Source organism: Lissotriton vulgaris, chromosome 3_1, assembly GCF_964263255.1.
Source record: "Lissotriton vulgaris chromosome 3_1, aLisVul1.2, whole genome shotgun sequence".
NCBI classification, from domain to species: Eukaryota; Metazoa; Chordata; class Amphibia; order Caudata; family Salamandridae; genus Lissotriton; species Lissotriton vulgaris.
Window position 1 is genome coordinate 596,648,836 of NC_141689.1, and position 17,599 is coordinate 596,666,434.

The window sequence follows — 17,599 nt, forward strand, 5'->3', positions numbered from 1 at the left end:
GAGGTGATTAGAGGGTTTCAAGGTGCCGAGCAGTTTGTTAATTGTCTCTTCTGAGTAGGTGTCGAAGGAAGACCAGGCCGCGTTGTTTTTAGGTTTAGTGGAGGTTATGCTGTTGAGGCTGGAGTAGCGGCTTACATCATTGAGGAGATCGCTTCTTATGTTATCAGTCTTTAGCTCAAAGAAAGCAGAGAAGTCTTCACAAGATGGGATATCGCTTGTTGTGCTGTTTGATTGTAGAGGTTGTTCCTTGGTTTGAGTTTTGACTAGGTCAAACAGTTTTCTTGGGCGTTTTTTTGCGTGATCAAGCTGGAGGCTGAAGAAATCAGTTTTTGAGCGCTTGATTTTCCTAAAGTAGGCGTTTCTCTTTTTCTTAAGAGTTTTAAGGTGCAGTGCTGAGGGGTCTGATCTCCAGGTGCGCTCTGCCATTCGCATGGCACGAGTCTACCATGATACCATGGGTTAGAGTTCTTGGTGGAGACTCTCTTCAGTTGCAGTCTACTGAGGCTGTGATCTTAGCGGTTATGGACTCTCTCAGGAGCAACGCCGACAAAGGGTCTCCTCAGGCCCTGATCCTTCTGGACTTGTCGGCAGCGTTCGACACGGTGGACCATAACATCCTTCTCCACCGTGTCGAACAAGCCGGTATCCGGGGCTCGGCTCTGGTCTGGAATAAATCCTTCTTGACAGGCAGAACCCAGGCTGTTCACCTGGGTCCTTTCACGGCTACTAGGGAACCATTCATCTGTGGAGTGCCTCAGGGTTCCTCTGTCTCCCCTGCTTTTCAATCTTTATCTTCGCCCGCTCATCCATTCCCTGAAGAGCTGGGACATTACCGTCTTCAATTATTCAGACGACCTGCAAATCATCTTCCCTCTTAACACCCCTAACGCAGCTCTCGACTGTCAGGCGGTCATGTTACATATCCAGCAATGGATGAACCTTAATCAGCTCAAGCTGAACCCAGGGAAGACTGAGCTAAGTCTCCCTGGCAGTAGCTCCACTCACTGGGGCCCACAGTTTTTGCCTACAGAGCTGGGCTCCCCGCCCATCCCGGCTAAATCGGCAAAGAGCCTGGGGGTGATCATAGACTCAGAGCTCTCCCTCAAGCCTCAGGTTGGTGCAGTCGTATCCTCGTGTATGTTTTAGCTTCGGAGAATCAGGAAAGTTTCCCACCTACTCTCGCCTGAAGCCCTGATACAAGTTTTGATCGCCCTTGTGCTCTCTCGTCTGAAATTTTCCAACTCCTTGTATCATGGCCTACCGAAATACCTGCTACATAGGCTGCAAGTCGTGCAGAATCAGGCGGCCCGACTAGCCTTTAAGACCACGAAGTGGCAGTCTGCAAAACCACTACTCTGTAAACTCCACTGGTTGCCGGTCGAACAGAGAGCTGCATTCAAGATCGGCTGCCTGACCTACAAAGCTGTGACTGGTACGTCCCCTGTCTTTCTGAAGTCCCTAGTGACTCCTTACCGTCCGGCACGCAACCTTCGGTCCTCCCACCATCAACTTCTGACCGCAGTCAGAATCAAACTCAAAAAATATGGTGGTTGCAGATTTGCTCATCTGGCTCCCAAACTCAGGAACCAGTTGCCGTTATCTTTCAAATCCTCCATGTCTCTGCTGGAATTCAGAAAACTTCTTAAAACCAATCTTTTTACACAGTCTGGCTAGCTCCCCCTCTCTACATCTCTCAGTACCACCCAGCGCCAGGAAACCTATGGTGACAGAGCGCTATACAAGTCCCTCTTAAGATAAGATAAGGGGGGGCGGCTTCATTGATTATTGAGGTCATAGAGTTGAGGTAGAGGTTGGTCAGAGATTGTACGTCCGAGGCGCCAGTAGGGGGTAGGAGGAGATTGCAGCAGTGGGAAGGTAAGGAGTTGGGGTTGAGTTTCTTCAGGTCCCTTTTCCAAATTTTGGATTTGGTGGTTTGAGCCGGGTTAAGTTTAACTTTTTCGTTGATGAAGAATGTGATAATGTGGTGGTCTGACCAGTCACAGGGTTGGATTGCCCCCAGTTGGGTGGAGGCCTCTTTGGCGATAAGGTCGAGGATAGAGCCTTTGTCATGGGTCGGGCTGTTGCAGATTTGGGTGAGGTCAAGCGCGTTGAGGAAAGTTTTAAGACTATTCACCACTGCATCATTGTGATCGTTCCAATGGAGATTGAGGTCACCCAGGTAGATTTGAGTGTTCTGCCGTCCGGAATTTGTAGAGATCGTGTCCATGAGTTGTTGGGTGAAGGTGAGGTTGTCCCCGGGGGGGTGGTAGATGACATGTAGAGAGCATATAGGTTTGCCCTCGCTGGTGACAGCGAGGCAGAAGAGTTCACAGGAGGTGAGGGAGAAGTGGCTTTAGTAACAGAGAGGTTGTTCCGAAAAATGCATGCGATTCCCCCGCCAGTCTTGCCTATCCTGTCAAGTCTAATGATGTGGTAGTTGGGGGGGGGGGGGGTGGACTAAAATGTCCATTATAGGTGTAGAAGATTCAGTAAGCCAGGTTTCTGTCAGAATGGCTAGGTCAAGGTCCATATTTATGATGAGATCCGCGATGTCGGAGGAGTGTCTAGGGGCCGATCTGCAGTTGAGCAGTATGCATTTGAGTCGGGGAGTGAAAAGGGTGGTAGAAGGTTCTAGAGAGAGGGGGACTTTTCTAAGGTTATTGGGGACGGAGCTTCTGTTGTTTTGTGTGGGGGGCCTAAGGGGATTTGAGTGAATCGTGGGTATGGAGAGGTGTGTGGTTAAGGGGAGCTGGGATATATGAACAGAGGAGGTTGTGTATGTCATGGTCCGAAAGGGGATTGAGGGCGCGTCGGGGGTGGTTGGTGGGATTGCGATCAGGGATAGAGGTCCAATATTGGGAATATAAAATGAGAGGGTCCGTGGGGAGGGAGGGTGATTTGTTGAGCGGGGAAGTGTTGGTGGGTGAGGGGTGCCTGGGGTGTATGAAAAGAAGTTATTTGATAGTGTGAAGATCTTCTATGACTAGGAGGAGGGTGGACATAATCTTGTCCAGTGTGGGACTGGGGATGGGAACCGAGGGTGAGTGATTGGATAGGGTACTAGAGTGGGGGGGTGGGGTTGCGCTGGTGTTAGTGCCGGGCTCTGTGGTATTAGTATGTGGGTTGGTATTCGTAGTGTGAGAGACTTTGGGGGCGAAGGGTGTGGATGAAGTAGGGTGGAAGTTGGTGGTATGAGTGAGGGCGTCGGTAGGAGGCGGCTTAGGAGAGTAGGTGGATGAGTGCCGGCTAGGGATGGCGGGGGTGCAGGTAAGGTAGAGGGGACTGAGAATGGTGTGGGGGAGATGGAATGGGGGAGGGTCCTGTTGAGAGGAGGGGGACTTAAGGTAAGGGGACTAGTAGGGAGAGTGGGGTAGTGGGGACTGAGCGTGGAGGGGGAAATAGAATGGAAGATGGACCTGTTGCAGGGGGTGGGGGGAGTTAAGTTAAGGGAGGTGGGGAGTTCTGAGCGCCTAGTAGGAAGTGTGAGGGAGGTGTTAAGGTGGGGGGTTGGGGGGGTGGGAGAGTGGAGAATGTATGAAGGAGAGTGATCTACGCCTGTGATTGAGGGGTGTGAAGTAGCTACAGCGGGAGGGTGCGTTACTATCGTGCTGGGGGGAGGGGAGAGGTGCGTGACGTTCTGATGCTGTGCTAGGTTAGAGTGGTTGAGGGTGGGGGCAGAAAGGCGATTAGGGGTAGGGGGTGTAGTGTTGTCAGAGGTGCTTGGATTGGTGGACAGACGGTTGGAGATATGTTCTTTAAAAGTGGGGAACAAGTTGTCAAGTAGGTCAAGGTTCCTGTCTGTGGGTTGAAATAGGATGGTTCCGCTGTTGTAGATAGTGATGGTAGCGCGGCCTGGGAAGAGTTGGGATGGTATGATAGAAAGTGTTAGGCCATGAGCGGATTTCCTGGTGGTGGAGATAGTGAGTAAGGAGAGGAGCGCTTTTCTCCATTGTGCTCTACGTATAGTATAGAAGATGATATCTGTGCTCTTGGCTCCATTGCTCAGTGAGAAGTAGGTGTCCACGAAAGGGGGTTCAGGGTGGGCCTTCAGGAAGTTATGTTTGAATCGTTTGGCGTTTTTTTTGGTGAGCTCGGGTGGGTAGTTAATTTTATATGTGTGCATGCCCGTGCGTTCCATGTTGGGAGAGGTGGAGTAGGTAGAAGAGGGAGGGTGTGTGGGTAGGTGTAGGTACAGAGAGCTATAGGAATATAATTTGTGACTAGCCTTGGGTAAGATCAAATGAAGAAGATGACTAGTCTAAGATGGCCGCCAGTGAGGATGACTAGTGTAAGATGGCCGACAAGTAGGAGAGATTAGTTAATGAGGATGACTATTCTAAGATGGCCGCCAGAGAGGAAGACTAGTCTAAGATGGCCGCCAAGTAGGAGAGATAGTTAATGAGGATGACTAGTCTAAGATGGCCGCCAAGTAGGAGAGATGGAGACAAGAATAATAGTCCTCTGTCTGTGGTTGTGAAAGTTTAGAGAGTTTAGTTTCGATTTGTAATCCGGGGCAGGTCGAGCTAGTCCAGTATCTAGGTTGCTTGGTGGGGGAGGAGAAGTCATCTCTGTTTTGGTGACCACAGACCGAGTTGTTATGCAACCTTGTGGTCGACTGGAAATAATGGAGGCGTTTTATTGCTCCAATTTATGGCCCCAGCCATTTTGGACAGTGGAGAGGCTAAATTGAGGGTCTAAAAATTAAAACTGAACAGTGTAAATACCTTGCAAAGTTACTGTGTAGCCGGAGTTGAGCAGACATCGGGGTATTCATCAACTGTATATCGTAGTATTGTGCATCAGTTTCATGCACGGTCTGTAAGTCAGCTCACCAAAGGACCCGGTAAAAGCAGCGGTAAAAACAAATTGAGTTGCAACTGCCCGATCATGCGTGTAGGGTACACGAGAGATGTGTTGATTGACGGGATCGCCAGTGCGGCCCTGGGCATCTGGGGGCCAGGACGAGCATCAGGGGGCCAGGACGAGCGTGCACACCACCGTCCTCGTCGGGTGCCGGATACTCTCGGGGGCCGCCTGCAGAGCGGGATTGGTCGCAGATTGTTGTGGTGTATCAAGAGTAGGAGTCCGCAGCTCAGCCTGCCTCGATAGGCGATGTTGTGCGCATCCCCAGCCCCGATCAGACTGCCTTCAGGATTGCACTTCTGTTGCACCGACTGGGCATCGGCGCGACATTCCAGGTGCAGATCCAGTTCCCAGGTCAGGACCGGCGGTGGCGGGGGTGACTGCACTCCGGCTTTCCGCTTGGGCGCCGGCGCAATGTTCCCAGTGCCGATCCAGTTCCTCGGACCTGTCCGATGATGGTGAGGGTGAGTGCAGGCGCGTCGGAAACCTTCGGTTGCTCAACCCAGGCATCTGCGCGACACTCCCGAAGCAGGTTTGGTCCCTAGGTCCGATCCGGTGAGGGTGTGGGTGAATGCAGGCAAGTCGGACATCTCAGGTGGCCAGCACAATTCTCCCGGTGGATCCCAGCCAAATGTGTCATGCCCGCCGCTGCCAGCCTCATCGATGTCCGCAACACCCAAAGCAGGCTTTAAGCAACCGTCTTCGGCTCCGCCGAATTTCTGTCCTATGCAATGTTAAAAACATTTCTGGGCTAGCCTACGAGACATTAGTAAATTACAGAGAATGCAAAGTTGGGTACAAACCAATTCTTTTTTTTTGTCCTCATTTTCGCCCTTGGTGATCAACTAGTGGCATGTAGAAGCGATCTTACTGTCTCAGATAAACTGGAAGGAGCTCCGGGGAGTGCAGCTTTAATTGCCCCACAGTAAGTAGTATCGTATTCTGACAAAGCCACCTTGAAATAACCAAATGGGACGCATGCTGCGTTCATATACCCATCATGTTGGAATATATTGGGTATAGTCGAACAGAAAAAGAAGAGGATGCCAAGCAGCTTAATCATTGGACCTTGGGGGGGAAAAAAAAAACAAAAAAAAACCCCCAAGATCTACCAAAACTCTTTACCAATTTAGCAGACTCCAGAATTTTCTCTTGCTTTGATTTCCGGATCTTAAGAGGTCCATCTTTGATGTTTGTAGAACTGACCTTTGCCAATCCAGCAAGATTGGAGGTGATGGATCTTTCCATTTTTTACATATTTCCCTCCTTGCCAACAAAATACAGAAGAAAAGTAAGTTTTTTGCTGGACCATGAAACTCTGGAGAAATTCCAAAAATAACAAGAGCAGGTGTTAAAGTTAGTGGAGATCCCAAAGAGGTGGATATTGAAATCGAGACAGAGTTCCAAAATGGTGTTAGCAGTGGGCATTCCAAGAACATGTGTAAGTCCGAAGCATCTGCCAAACCACATTTAGGGCATAAAACGTGCGTGTTATCTGTAAACTTCGACAGGCGTTGGGGGGAATAGTAGGCCCTATGTAGAGTGAACAGATGATTGCGGCGTAACCAAGATGGTTTTACTATGTTCCACATCATTTTAAATGATTCATGCCACATATTCTCAACACTAATACCAGTCATATGTATAGACCATAGCTGATCTGGTAATAGGAACTCACCCTCTGCTTCATCCAATAACATATTGTACCATAATGAGACTTCTTTCTGAAATGGGAGTCTATCAGTTAGTAGTGACACTAATGTGCTATCGCCTCCTATCTGAAATCTACCTTTAACACGTGACCTTGCATTTGCCCAACCTTGGATTTGGAGATATTTGAACCTAGAAAACCTAGGCCCCACTTTTGAGCTTAAAATCTCCCATGGTAGTAAACTTCCTTCAACAAAGATGTCCCCCCAAATTACCATGCCAGCCTCACGTAATGGTCTTGCAAGACTATCCAGAAGCCAGCTCGGAGAGCCAGGAGAGTTCCATAGTGGGGCTTTAGCAGAATAGTAGTAAATTTTAAGGGTACACCTAAGTTTAGTCCATGTTCTGCATGCATCTCTGAGCACCTTTAGTTTTATTTTCTTAAAAAACTTGGGATCCCCAAATTTAAACAAAAACTCATGATCTGCCACTTTTTCTCCTCTAAGTAATGCAGCAAACATGTGTCCACAGGCCAAATTTATAGGGGATTTTAACAGCATCCTGACATGGGACATTTGAAAAGCCCACCCATAAAGTTGTAAATCAGGAGCAGCCAAACCTCCCTTCTCTCTGCGACGCCTGATATTCTTCCACGAGATTCTTGGGTTATGGTTATTCCAAATAAAAGAACGTATATCACTTTGGAGCTTGGTTAACATTTTGAAATCAAAAAAAAGGGGAATGGTATTGAATAAAAACGTGATCTTGGGTAAGATCGTCATTTTCACTAGATTAGATCTACCCAATAGAGATAGCTTCAAGGTGGACCATGATTTCATTTGCCTACGACATTCTTTAGATATGAGCGAAAAATTTGCTGGAGCAATCTCATCTATGTTTTTATATATATTCAAACCCAAGTATCGAAGGACTGAACTTATCTGGGCTCCCACTACGGGCTCAGGGTCATTCCAGACCATAATGTCTGTCTTGGCTGCGTTAACCTCATATCCTGATACTGCTCCAAACTCTTTAGCCAACATAATTAGTGTTGGAAATGCCGATCTTAACTCGGATGTAAAAATAAGAAGGTCATCTGCATATAAAGCGACCTTCCTCTCCCACCCTTCAAACACAAAAGATTTAATATTACTATTGTCTCGAATTTTTTGTGCAAAAGGCTCTATATAAAGATCAAACAGGAGGGGGGAGAGGGGGCATCCCTGTCGGGTTCCCCGAGTGATATTAAAAGGGTCCGATAGTTCGCCATTAACAAGTAAAGATGCTGATGGGTTCTTATACAGGAGTTTGATTGTACGTCTAAATTTGCTACCTAAATTAAATTTTTCTAGTACCTCTGACAAGTAAACCCAATTAACTCTATCAAATGCCTTGGTTGCATCCAAGGTCATTACAGCTAGAGGAAGTGATGTCACCGTCGCCATATCAATAGCACCTATTAGATCATATGTCAGTTCATATAGTTGCCGCCCCCTTACAAAACCCTTTTGATCCGTGTGCAAGATGTTTGTTGCAACTGCGCCTAACCTATTCGCAAGTACAGAAGTAAAGATTTTGTAGTCTGTGTTCAGAATGGAAATTGGTCTATAAGACCCACAGTTTAGCGCTGATTTACCTGGTTTTAATATCAATGTAATTGATGCATTATCCCATGATTTAGGGGGGGGGCATCCCTTCAAGGAGGATCTTATTGAAAAGCTCAGCTAAAAAAGGAATAATGACTGGAGATAGGGCTTTATAAATTTCCGATGGCAAACCATCCGGGCCTGATGCTTTACCCTTTTTACTACTGGCCACCACTCGCTTGACTTCCTCTTGTGATATCGGGTCATCTAGTTTATTGCTTTGTTCTGATGTCAGAGCGGGAAGGGAAACTTCTGCCAGCCAATCTTCAACCTGTTTTGGCTCCACCTGAATATCTTCACAATAGATGTTACAAAAAAAATCACGGAGCGTTCTCCTAATATCCACATCAATAGAAACTATAATGCCGTCAGTCATGATAGAGTTGATGTTATTGCGGACTAGTTCAGTCTTTGATTTCCATGCGAGCAATTTACTGGCACCTTCGCCATATTCGAAGTGTGCCAGTTTACTGGCTTCCCATCTCTCTTGAACCCTAGTATTTAATATTGAGCTTAATTCTCCTTTCAAGATGGTCATATTATTCTGTTTTTCCTGAACCGTAGGAGAACTGGAATCAGAGTGTCTAGTTACGTCTGCTTGGAGATTAGCTAACTCTGATTCTAATGAATTTACTGCTTCTCTATAGATTTTGTTCTTATAGGATACCTTGTTCTTTATCTGGCCCCTTAAGAAAGCCTTAAGTGCATCCCATATGATCGCAGATTGTTGTGGTGTATCAAGAGTAGGAGTCCGCAGCTCAGCCTGCCTCGATAGGCGATGTGCGCATCCCCAGCCCCGATCAGACTGCCTTCAGGATTGCACTTCTTTTGCACCGACTGGGCATTGGCGCGACATTCCAGGTGCAGATCCAGTTCCCAGGTCAGGACCGGCGGTGGCGGGGGTGACTGCACTCCGGCTTTCTGCTTGGGCGCCGGCGCAATGTTCCCAGTGCCGATCCAGTTCCTCGGACCTGTCCGATGATAGTGAGGGTGAGTGCAGGCGCGTCGGAAACCTCCGGTTGCTCAACCCAGGCATCTGCGTGACACTCCCGAAGCAGGTTTGGTCCCTAGGTCCGATCCGGTGAGGGTGTGGGTGAATGCAGGCAAGTCGGACATCTCAGGTGGCCAGCACAATTCTCCCGGTGGATCCCAGCCAAATGTGTCATGCCCGCCGCTGCCAGCCTCATCGATGTCCGCAACACCCAAAACAGGCTTTAAGCAACCGTCTTCGGCTCCGCCGAATTTCTGTCCTATGCAATGTTAAAAACATTTCTGGGCTAGCCTATGAGACATTAGTAAATTACAGAGAATGCAAAGTTGGGTACCAACCAATTCTTAATCACACCTGAAGGCAATGACTCAAAAAAGGAAAGTCACATGAAGTCACAGTTGCATTAAAATGGCATGGAGGCTTGGGTGTTTGGAAAATACCAAAAGGTGGCATGCCCCACACACTATTGACTACAAGGCACAGCTTGGTAGCTGGGTGACACAGAATAAAATCAGAGCTGCCTCCTCCACATCTCCAGTATAGAGATTTGAATATTTAATTTAAAGAAAAACACACAATTTGAGACTGCACCAAAAGCCATTACTCACTAGAAGCTTAGAGCAGAAACAGAGGTCACATAACATGTAGTTGGAGAAAAAAGAGAACTGTATGCTCTTTGCTAGAGAGACTATCACCCAATCATAGAAGGTAATAGGATTGTTAACATATTATTTAGGTATTGGGTGACAGAACTACAGATAGTACTGGTGGGGCTCAGCTACGGCTATTTTTTAAATATGAATATAGGATTAAAGCATATATGTGAGTTTTTTAAAGATACAGATTCCTATGCTGTGATAAATATCTACATTGTTCTTGAAGATCGGAATTAACATAAAAATAACACATACTCTGGCACTGAATAGGTGAATGATTCATTTAAAAGTATGAACCTCAGGAAAGGGGGTCACATGGCTTTTACTTTTAGTGTAGAATGAAAGTCAGGTGAGTTTTCAGAAAGCACACTGTGTGGGATACAGAACCTAAACGAATCTTTACAACATACTCCTTTCAGTATGTCCATGCAAAGGGCATTAATTAGGAAGGAGCTTCCTTTTCATGTCGAATCTTTTCTGACAGATGTAGTGTAGAGGCTGGTGAACGCCCATAATATCAATGCTTGTTCTTGTATTTCAATTTTTGATTGCTTTTTTGAACATGCATCACACATTTCCAAGCAACTAGTAGTGATAAATTAAATATTTTACATCAACAGTATAGGATTGTAATCCTTTATCATACCCATACAGAAAGCGTAATGGTTGATGCTCTATCTTCTTGTATAAAGGTCCTTCTCTTATTCATATTTAAGTCGGTATTTGATAGCTTACTAATATAATAACAATGCATCAGTGTCTAACATTCTTCACTGCCTTTTTATCACATTTTGGGACAGACACTTACACAAGTATTTTCTTGTTCCCTAGAGTATACTCAACGGTATCAGTTCCAACCAACAAACATTTCTCATTCTGTGTCTGACAGTTTCAGACAGTCATCTAAAGTCTAAGCTGATAACGCTATATTCTTCCAGTATCCCATCAGCAGGGTATGAAATCCTACTGTGCTCCCAGCCATAGGCAGTGCTCTGTAATTAAAGGCATTGGTAAATGTTTAATACTCAATAATACCTACATCTGTTAATCCTTGTGGGGTGGTGTCGTAGTTAGGATCAAAGTCTAAACACTGTCACTTTCTAAGAAACTTGCCCCATATTTCTGCAAATTGTACTGGCTGGTCTTTTAGTTTGTAAATGAGTTTGCTCATAAGCAAGCCCTGGGTACATTTCTTCAGTCTAGTTTTTGCAGGTCCACTGCATTGCTGTTTTCCAGTAGCACAAATTACCTACCTGCATCACTGTCAGTGATTGGGATAGCCATCTTGACACTGAAGGGGAGTGTCGGAAAATGTTAAGTATTTTCAAGAACAAAGATCCCTACAGTCAATAAATCGATGACAATGCTCTGGAGACAAAAATAATGTCTAGTTGTAATAAGAAATGAACAGGTAGTACACTTTCAATCAACAACAACAAAAAAAAAATATATATATATATATATATATATATATATATTATATATATATATTTTATATATATATTATAAAGAGAGAGCCCAAACCTTTGAGGCGGGCAATCTCAGGAACCACAGCACCAATCACAACACCCAATACAGCATTGGAAAGGACAGTTGCAGCAGATGGACATAGGCTATACAGCTGGCCACCATATACATTTGAAGGGTAAAAGAACCTTAGGGGCAAAGTAGTCCCTTGTGGCTTTCTGCTCAGTGAGGTCTGCTTGGGGCGTGTGCGTTGTGCTGGGGGCATGGCCATACAGCGATGGGCGCGGCATTCGCTACGTGTTAGTACTTCCTTGTGCGTTGTGCTGGGGGCGGAAATCAGGTAAAACAACTGTTTACAGGGCTCCGTTGTGGGCATGTGGGGGCGTGGCCAACGCTACGTGTTAGTACTTCCTTGTGGCCATGTGCGTTGTGCTGGGGGCGGAAATCTGGGGGCGGAAATCAGGTAAAACAAGCGGTTACAGGGCTCCGTTGTGGGCATGTGGGGGCGAAGCCATACAGCAATCAGCGCAGCATTCAACGGGCATTCTGCAAAAAGGGGGAGCGGAAATCCTGCAAAACAAGCGTTCACAGGAATCCGTTGTGGGCGAGTGTATACCAGGACAACGTTGGTATATATATAACTGGGGTAATCCTCAACGGGTGTTAAAAACATGAAAACAAACCGGTATAAGACATTAAATGACCATCAGTTGTATCCACAATGGGGGTCACTTATTTACATCAAGGAGAATACTACTTCACCCAGAAGTAGTATGTGTAGGAAAGTGGATACCTGACTATTGTTATCCCAGATTTAATGCCTAGTGTTTAGCGGGTTTTCGACTTAGTTGGCCTGGGATCCTGCTAATCAGGGCCCCAGGCTATCTGCTCTCTTTGTAAAATGGACTCCATGTACTTTAGGTACATCTCCAATTGGATATTGGGTCACCTTATGAGCCCCTGTAGGTACCCAGGGCATAGGTGCATCCAAGGCCTACCAGGGGCTGCAGCATGTATTATGCCACCCCTGGCTGGCCACCCAAATTGACTGATCACTCAGCTGGGGCAAGGTGGTATAATCAACCTTTGCTTTAAATATAGTATACCTATATCTAACCTTATATCTAGACACATATACACCTATAAGTCACTCCTATGGCAGGCCTTAACAATCCTGGAGGCAGAGTGCTTAGTTTTATGTGAGAAGGTGCTCTAGCATGAGCTGAGCCTGTCTGCCGCTTTCGGAACCATGTCCTTATAGCTGTTCTAGGATATTGCCATACCATATACTGATTATCGCGGTTAAATGCCAACTCTGGTTTGGCTTTATCAAAACATGTCGAGTAAGGGGTCATACAATTTGGAATACTACCCCCTCACCAGTTCTGGCGACGGGGGTAACATTCCACCCTTCTAGAGGGAGAAGACCTGTTGTTCCTACTAATCCCGGTTAAAGTTAACCAGAGCCTCAGCATCACAAAATGGATGCTGCTGCCACAGACACAAGTCTGACCTCCTGCTGTTGGGAGTCCTTCCAGCGAGGGAGGGTTGGACAATAGGTTTCCTGCCTTGGGAGGTGCTAGCACCACCCCAGCCAGGCATTTGTGTATTGGGGCAGGGAGGGCTGAAAGAAATGAGACACTGCCTGGGGCACACAAGGTGTCCCATGCATAGTCCAGTTCAAACGGGTGCTGGGGCTTCCCAGTCCCAGCTCTGGCGCGAAACTAGACAAAGGGAAAGGGGTGTAACCACCCCCTTCGCTGGTGCCACCCATAGGAGGGACCTAGCAGGTAATCCAGCCCCTAGATTTGGTATATAGGTAGGAGCTGAGTCCCAAGACTTTAGATTTATCCTGACTGAAACTCTGAAACGAAACTCTGGACCTTCGACAATCTACTTTGCAAGAAGACGACTGAAGAATCTCCCTTGTGGTCAAGGAGTGACCACCCTGCACGAGCAGGCACCATCCAGCGATCAACGGCTTGCTTTGTCGACGCTCCCGCCGGAGCCCGAGCACAGAGCCTGACAAGAACCAGACTTACAGACTTCCAACAGCCCAATCCACAGTCCCAGCAGAGGTGAGACCCGTGGAGGCGACGAGAGACGTGGGACCGGCCATCTTGAAAAGTCTGCGACTTGCTAATTGTGCAGCACCCGAGGCACCCTCAAAGCTGTGCATTGGGGATTGAGAAGCCCCAGCCCCGAGCATCATCTGCACCAAAGATCAGCCTTGCACACTCCACGAGTTCTGCGTGGGGCCCTTCTGCATTTTCCTGCTCGACGAGTCTGCCCGGTCACTTGCCCGTTGGCTAGTGGCCATCTTGGCGACGAACCTTTGAATTTAAACCGCTGGTCTGGTTGCTCCAGACTGGCCCTTGCTTCCCTCAAAAGAAGCAGCCCCTCAGACCTTGCTGGTCTGAGTAAGAAGCCAACTTAGTTTCCTGCGTGGGTTGCCTTCGCCAAGGCTTGTTGACTCCAATCCGGAAGCAGACACCGCCTTGGAGCGAGAGCCTTTGCGGGACAGTCCGTGCCGGACTCCTGGTCGTCGTCGACGCCTCCTGGTCCACGTGGCTGCAGAGACAAGCTTCACGACATCACCTGATTGCTTCACGACATCGCCTGGTTCCTTCCTGGTCACTGGCTAGTGATCCAGTCTCTGTCCGCCTCTGCTTTCAGGTCCTCTTCATCCTCAATCCGCCCTTAGATCCAACCGGACACTTCTCTCATGGTCGCCTGCAGCATCTTTCTTCAAGGCTCTATAGGATTCAGCGACGAAACACGAGACACTTTGACACCTATGCACCCGCTTCCTGTAGGTGAGGTAACGCGAGTACTCCGGTGCTCCTGTGGGTATGGACTATCCAACTGTCTAGGTTTCAAGTAACTTTCATCGAGTCCAGTCAGAAGTGCCCTAAAAGAACTAGTTTCCATCTTTTACGTTCCCATTCATTCTCTATGGTAACTCTCGTGTGTGTTTAGACACTGCACACGCATCCCGTGGGCCTCCTGCTCCCTAATTCTTGGTAGTTCAGCGTAGCCCCAGCGATTCCCTAAGCCTATTCACTTTCCATGTAGTGGTCCTTATACAACTATTTTAGTATATGGTTTAGCGTGCCCCTAGGGCCGTACTATATTTTGTGCAACTTATTGTGTTTTAATTGAATATCTTGTATTGTGCTTGTGCCTCTGACCTCATAAAGAGTTCAGAGGAATTGTCTAGAAATAAATAACATATTTTATATATATCCTGTGTGATGTCCTTTCATTTGGTATTAAAGGGGTTACATATAGTAAAACAGCTGGCTTCACATGCCCTCTTGAGTTTAGACTAAGACTGCTTTGTCCATGCTACCACTAGGATAGCTTGTCTAAAAGGTTGAATTTACAACCATCACCATAAGGGTTGTTTGGACTGGTGCAAGGTGCTCACTAGAATAGTGAACATATACCAGGCCAACTTCTCACAATGTACACATAGTTGAAGGGGAGTGTTTAAGGTGGACGACGTTTCGATCTGCGATTTAATGCGGGATTATCATCAGGACTTCAAAATACATGCCTCATTATATGTATTGGTGTGCAAAGAATGCATGTCACAGGGTAGGTCTCACAGAGAGCAAACCTCAATCCCAGGGTCAGGGAAATTGGCAAGTGTCAATGTTGTGATGCGTTAACAGAAGCCTCCACCTGCAACAGTGAATCACTACCGACCCTGGGATTGAGGATTGTTCTCAGTGGGATCTTCCCTGTGAAGGCTACATACCTCTCCACATTGGGAATTGCACTTTTATTTGCCTATTTAAATACAACCTTGGTGTTGTTGATTATATACAAGAGGATGTATTCTTTGCACACCAATAAATGTAATCATGCATGTATGTTGAAGTCCTAATAATGTTTCACATTATCTTCCAGTAGTTGGTCAAAGCTCTGGATTTCCATTAAGTGTGAACATTGCTTCCTGAGGTTCTGTATCTCCAACATTAGGAGTCTAGACTCCTATAAGCTCTCTGTAATGTGGCTGGCAGGGAGTGCCACGGCTCAACGATCTTAAAGAAGCTGAAATGTAAACATTTATAAAGCGTGTTTTCCACCAGTTACACAGAATAGATTAATTCTCCGGAGAATAGATGTTATTGTTTAGGGTTAAGGAGAGATCTGACTATGTTCCTCTGTGTGACCAGCTGAATGAAAGGGGTAGAGAAACTACAATCTGGAGGTGGCCAGACACCACACCTGAAACAGTAACGGGCAGGGAGGCCTAGATTGAGGTCAAATTGATTATTTGTAAAAAAAACTGGGGTAGCCATAGGAAGTTCTACGTTTCCCAGGATGTTTCTGGTTCGTCTTGAGGAGCAAGGTTTCAAAATAGAGTGGAATTTCACCACTCGCCTTGCTCCTCCACTTGTGTGTTTTTGTATCCAGGTGAACTTATTTCAGTGCAGAAAGAGCTACAATGGACTGTTTTAGGAAATTTGGGAGTGAATCTTGTCAACCTTGTAAACAATAACCATTGATGTTGCTCAGAAAACTTTCACATGAAACTAGTTAAAACATCAATCCCATATCAAATGGGAAACTTAGGAAAGGACTGGGCAGGAGACCAGTTGCTCATTTCTTCAAGTAGAAACCACAGGAAGAGTCTCGAATATAGCCTACTCATCTAATGGGATCCTTTAGTTACTGTTTAGTACCACAGTGCTCCCTAAACTAGGTGTATTAGAAGAGATCCATTTTATACCCCAATTACAATGAGGGACTGCCCATGAAACCAAAAGCCCTCAATGGCTTCAGATTGTTTCCAATTCCTACTATCCATGAGCCATGCAGTTTTGTGTAACATTATGTGCAATAGTGAGACATGTTCTTCACATTTCTGATAGGGGGAAACATTATTTGGGGAATTATTCGGTGAAAAATACAACAACAAAAAATTACATCCATATTTCTCAAATTAATGTCAAAACAACAAGCTTCATCACACTAAGATAATTGTACTGGATTGTTTAGAAACAAAGCAGCATAAAATATTTAAATACCCTGACTCGTCTTATATGTCCATCTTTGTGCGTCTTGCTGCCAGGGTCTTTGTCCTACCCACACACATTTCATTCCTCAGTAACTTGTGTTTCCGAGTGACAGTCAATTTGCAATTACATACCTACCCCATATATCCCCATGTCCTGCGCCTCTGACCCAGGCATGTTTTTTGTATTACAAGTCTTCGTGTGCTTGCCACAACGAAAAAAAATGGCAGCAGTCCATGCAATTCATTCTTACGATCTAGAGGACTGCTAGTAGTGCTAGATAAGCAAATGAGTGACTTAAGACAAGACGCATCCCAGTAAAATCAGCATGCTTGTCCCATCTACAGAGGCCAGTCTGCAACTCAAATTAGTTACTATTAAAATACAAGTGTATCCCAACCAGGGCCAGCAGTGCTGATAGCCTATGTTTATGGCTACCTCTAATGCGCTACCACCTAGAATCAGACTATGCCTTGCCTCCCTGAATGAAAGTGAAGGACCAGAAACAAAGTCCACAAGAGACTGCTGTACATGGGTAATTGTAAACTTAGTTTTTTTTCAATGGATGACTCAATCCAGCAGATTTGGACATCCATACTATTTTCTATAATAGATCTGCAGGATCTCAGATGGTTTCACATGTTTACTGAATAAGATTCTGTAAGGAAAATCCCACAAGGACTAAAAGAGCTGATTGAGGACCAAAACCTAAAGTAGCCCATGTGCAATGTGAGTGGTTGCCTGGGGACGTGATTACCAAATAGCCGGTCGTATTTTTTATTGGGTATCCAGTCACAGTTTACAGCACAATTGTGCAGAAAATAAATTTCTCAGAGACGGAAACAAGGCTAAGAAAATAGAAGTTATATACCCCTCCTGCAGAACCACTGTAATGACCCAATGACTAGAGATGTGCTGTACAGGAAACTTGCTTTCATATTTTAAATCTACTATGAGACAGACTGCTTTCCTGCAACAAGGCTACAAAAGATACCAAGTATTATGCAAAGGGCATTTAATATGCCAATATATGCTTTAATTTTTAAATAAATAACAGTGTGGAAATAGCTATTTGAAACAATAGTATTTTTTCTAGATCGAGTTGCATTTCGTAACATTTAGGTCTTACCGGTTTCAAGTCCAAATTCCAAGTAGTTTTCGGTTACAATTAGGATGGCCATTGCTTTGACGAAGAAGAAAAATCCAAAGGTGACACAAACTGATCTTTCTCCTCCATCTTCAAGTTTGAAGTAGTGTGTGGTCAATGAGAACAGTATTTTGCTTCATGAGAACTCATTC

General features: G+C 45.9%; 1 protein-coding gene across 1 annotated transcript in view; it reads right to left on the minus strand.

Annotated features, from left to right (window-relative positions):
- The window catches only part of TMEM161B (transmembrane protein 161B), a 341,202-nt gene that overhangs the window by 230,152 nt on the left and 93,451 nt on the right, over positions 1-17,599 (minus strand). The window contains exon 6 of the mRNA XM_086960872.1: positions 17,430-17,581. Coding sequence (XP_086816998.1) covers positions 17,430-17,581 — 152 coding nt within the window. The remainder of the gene's footprint in view (positions 1-17,429; positions 17,582-17,599) is intronic.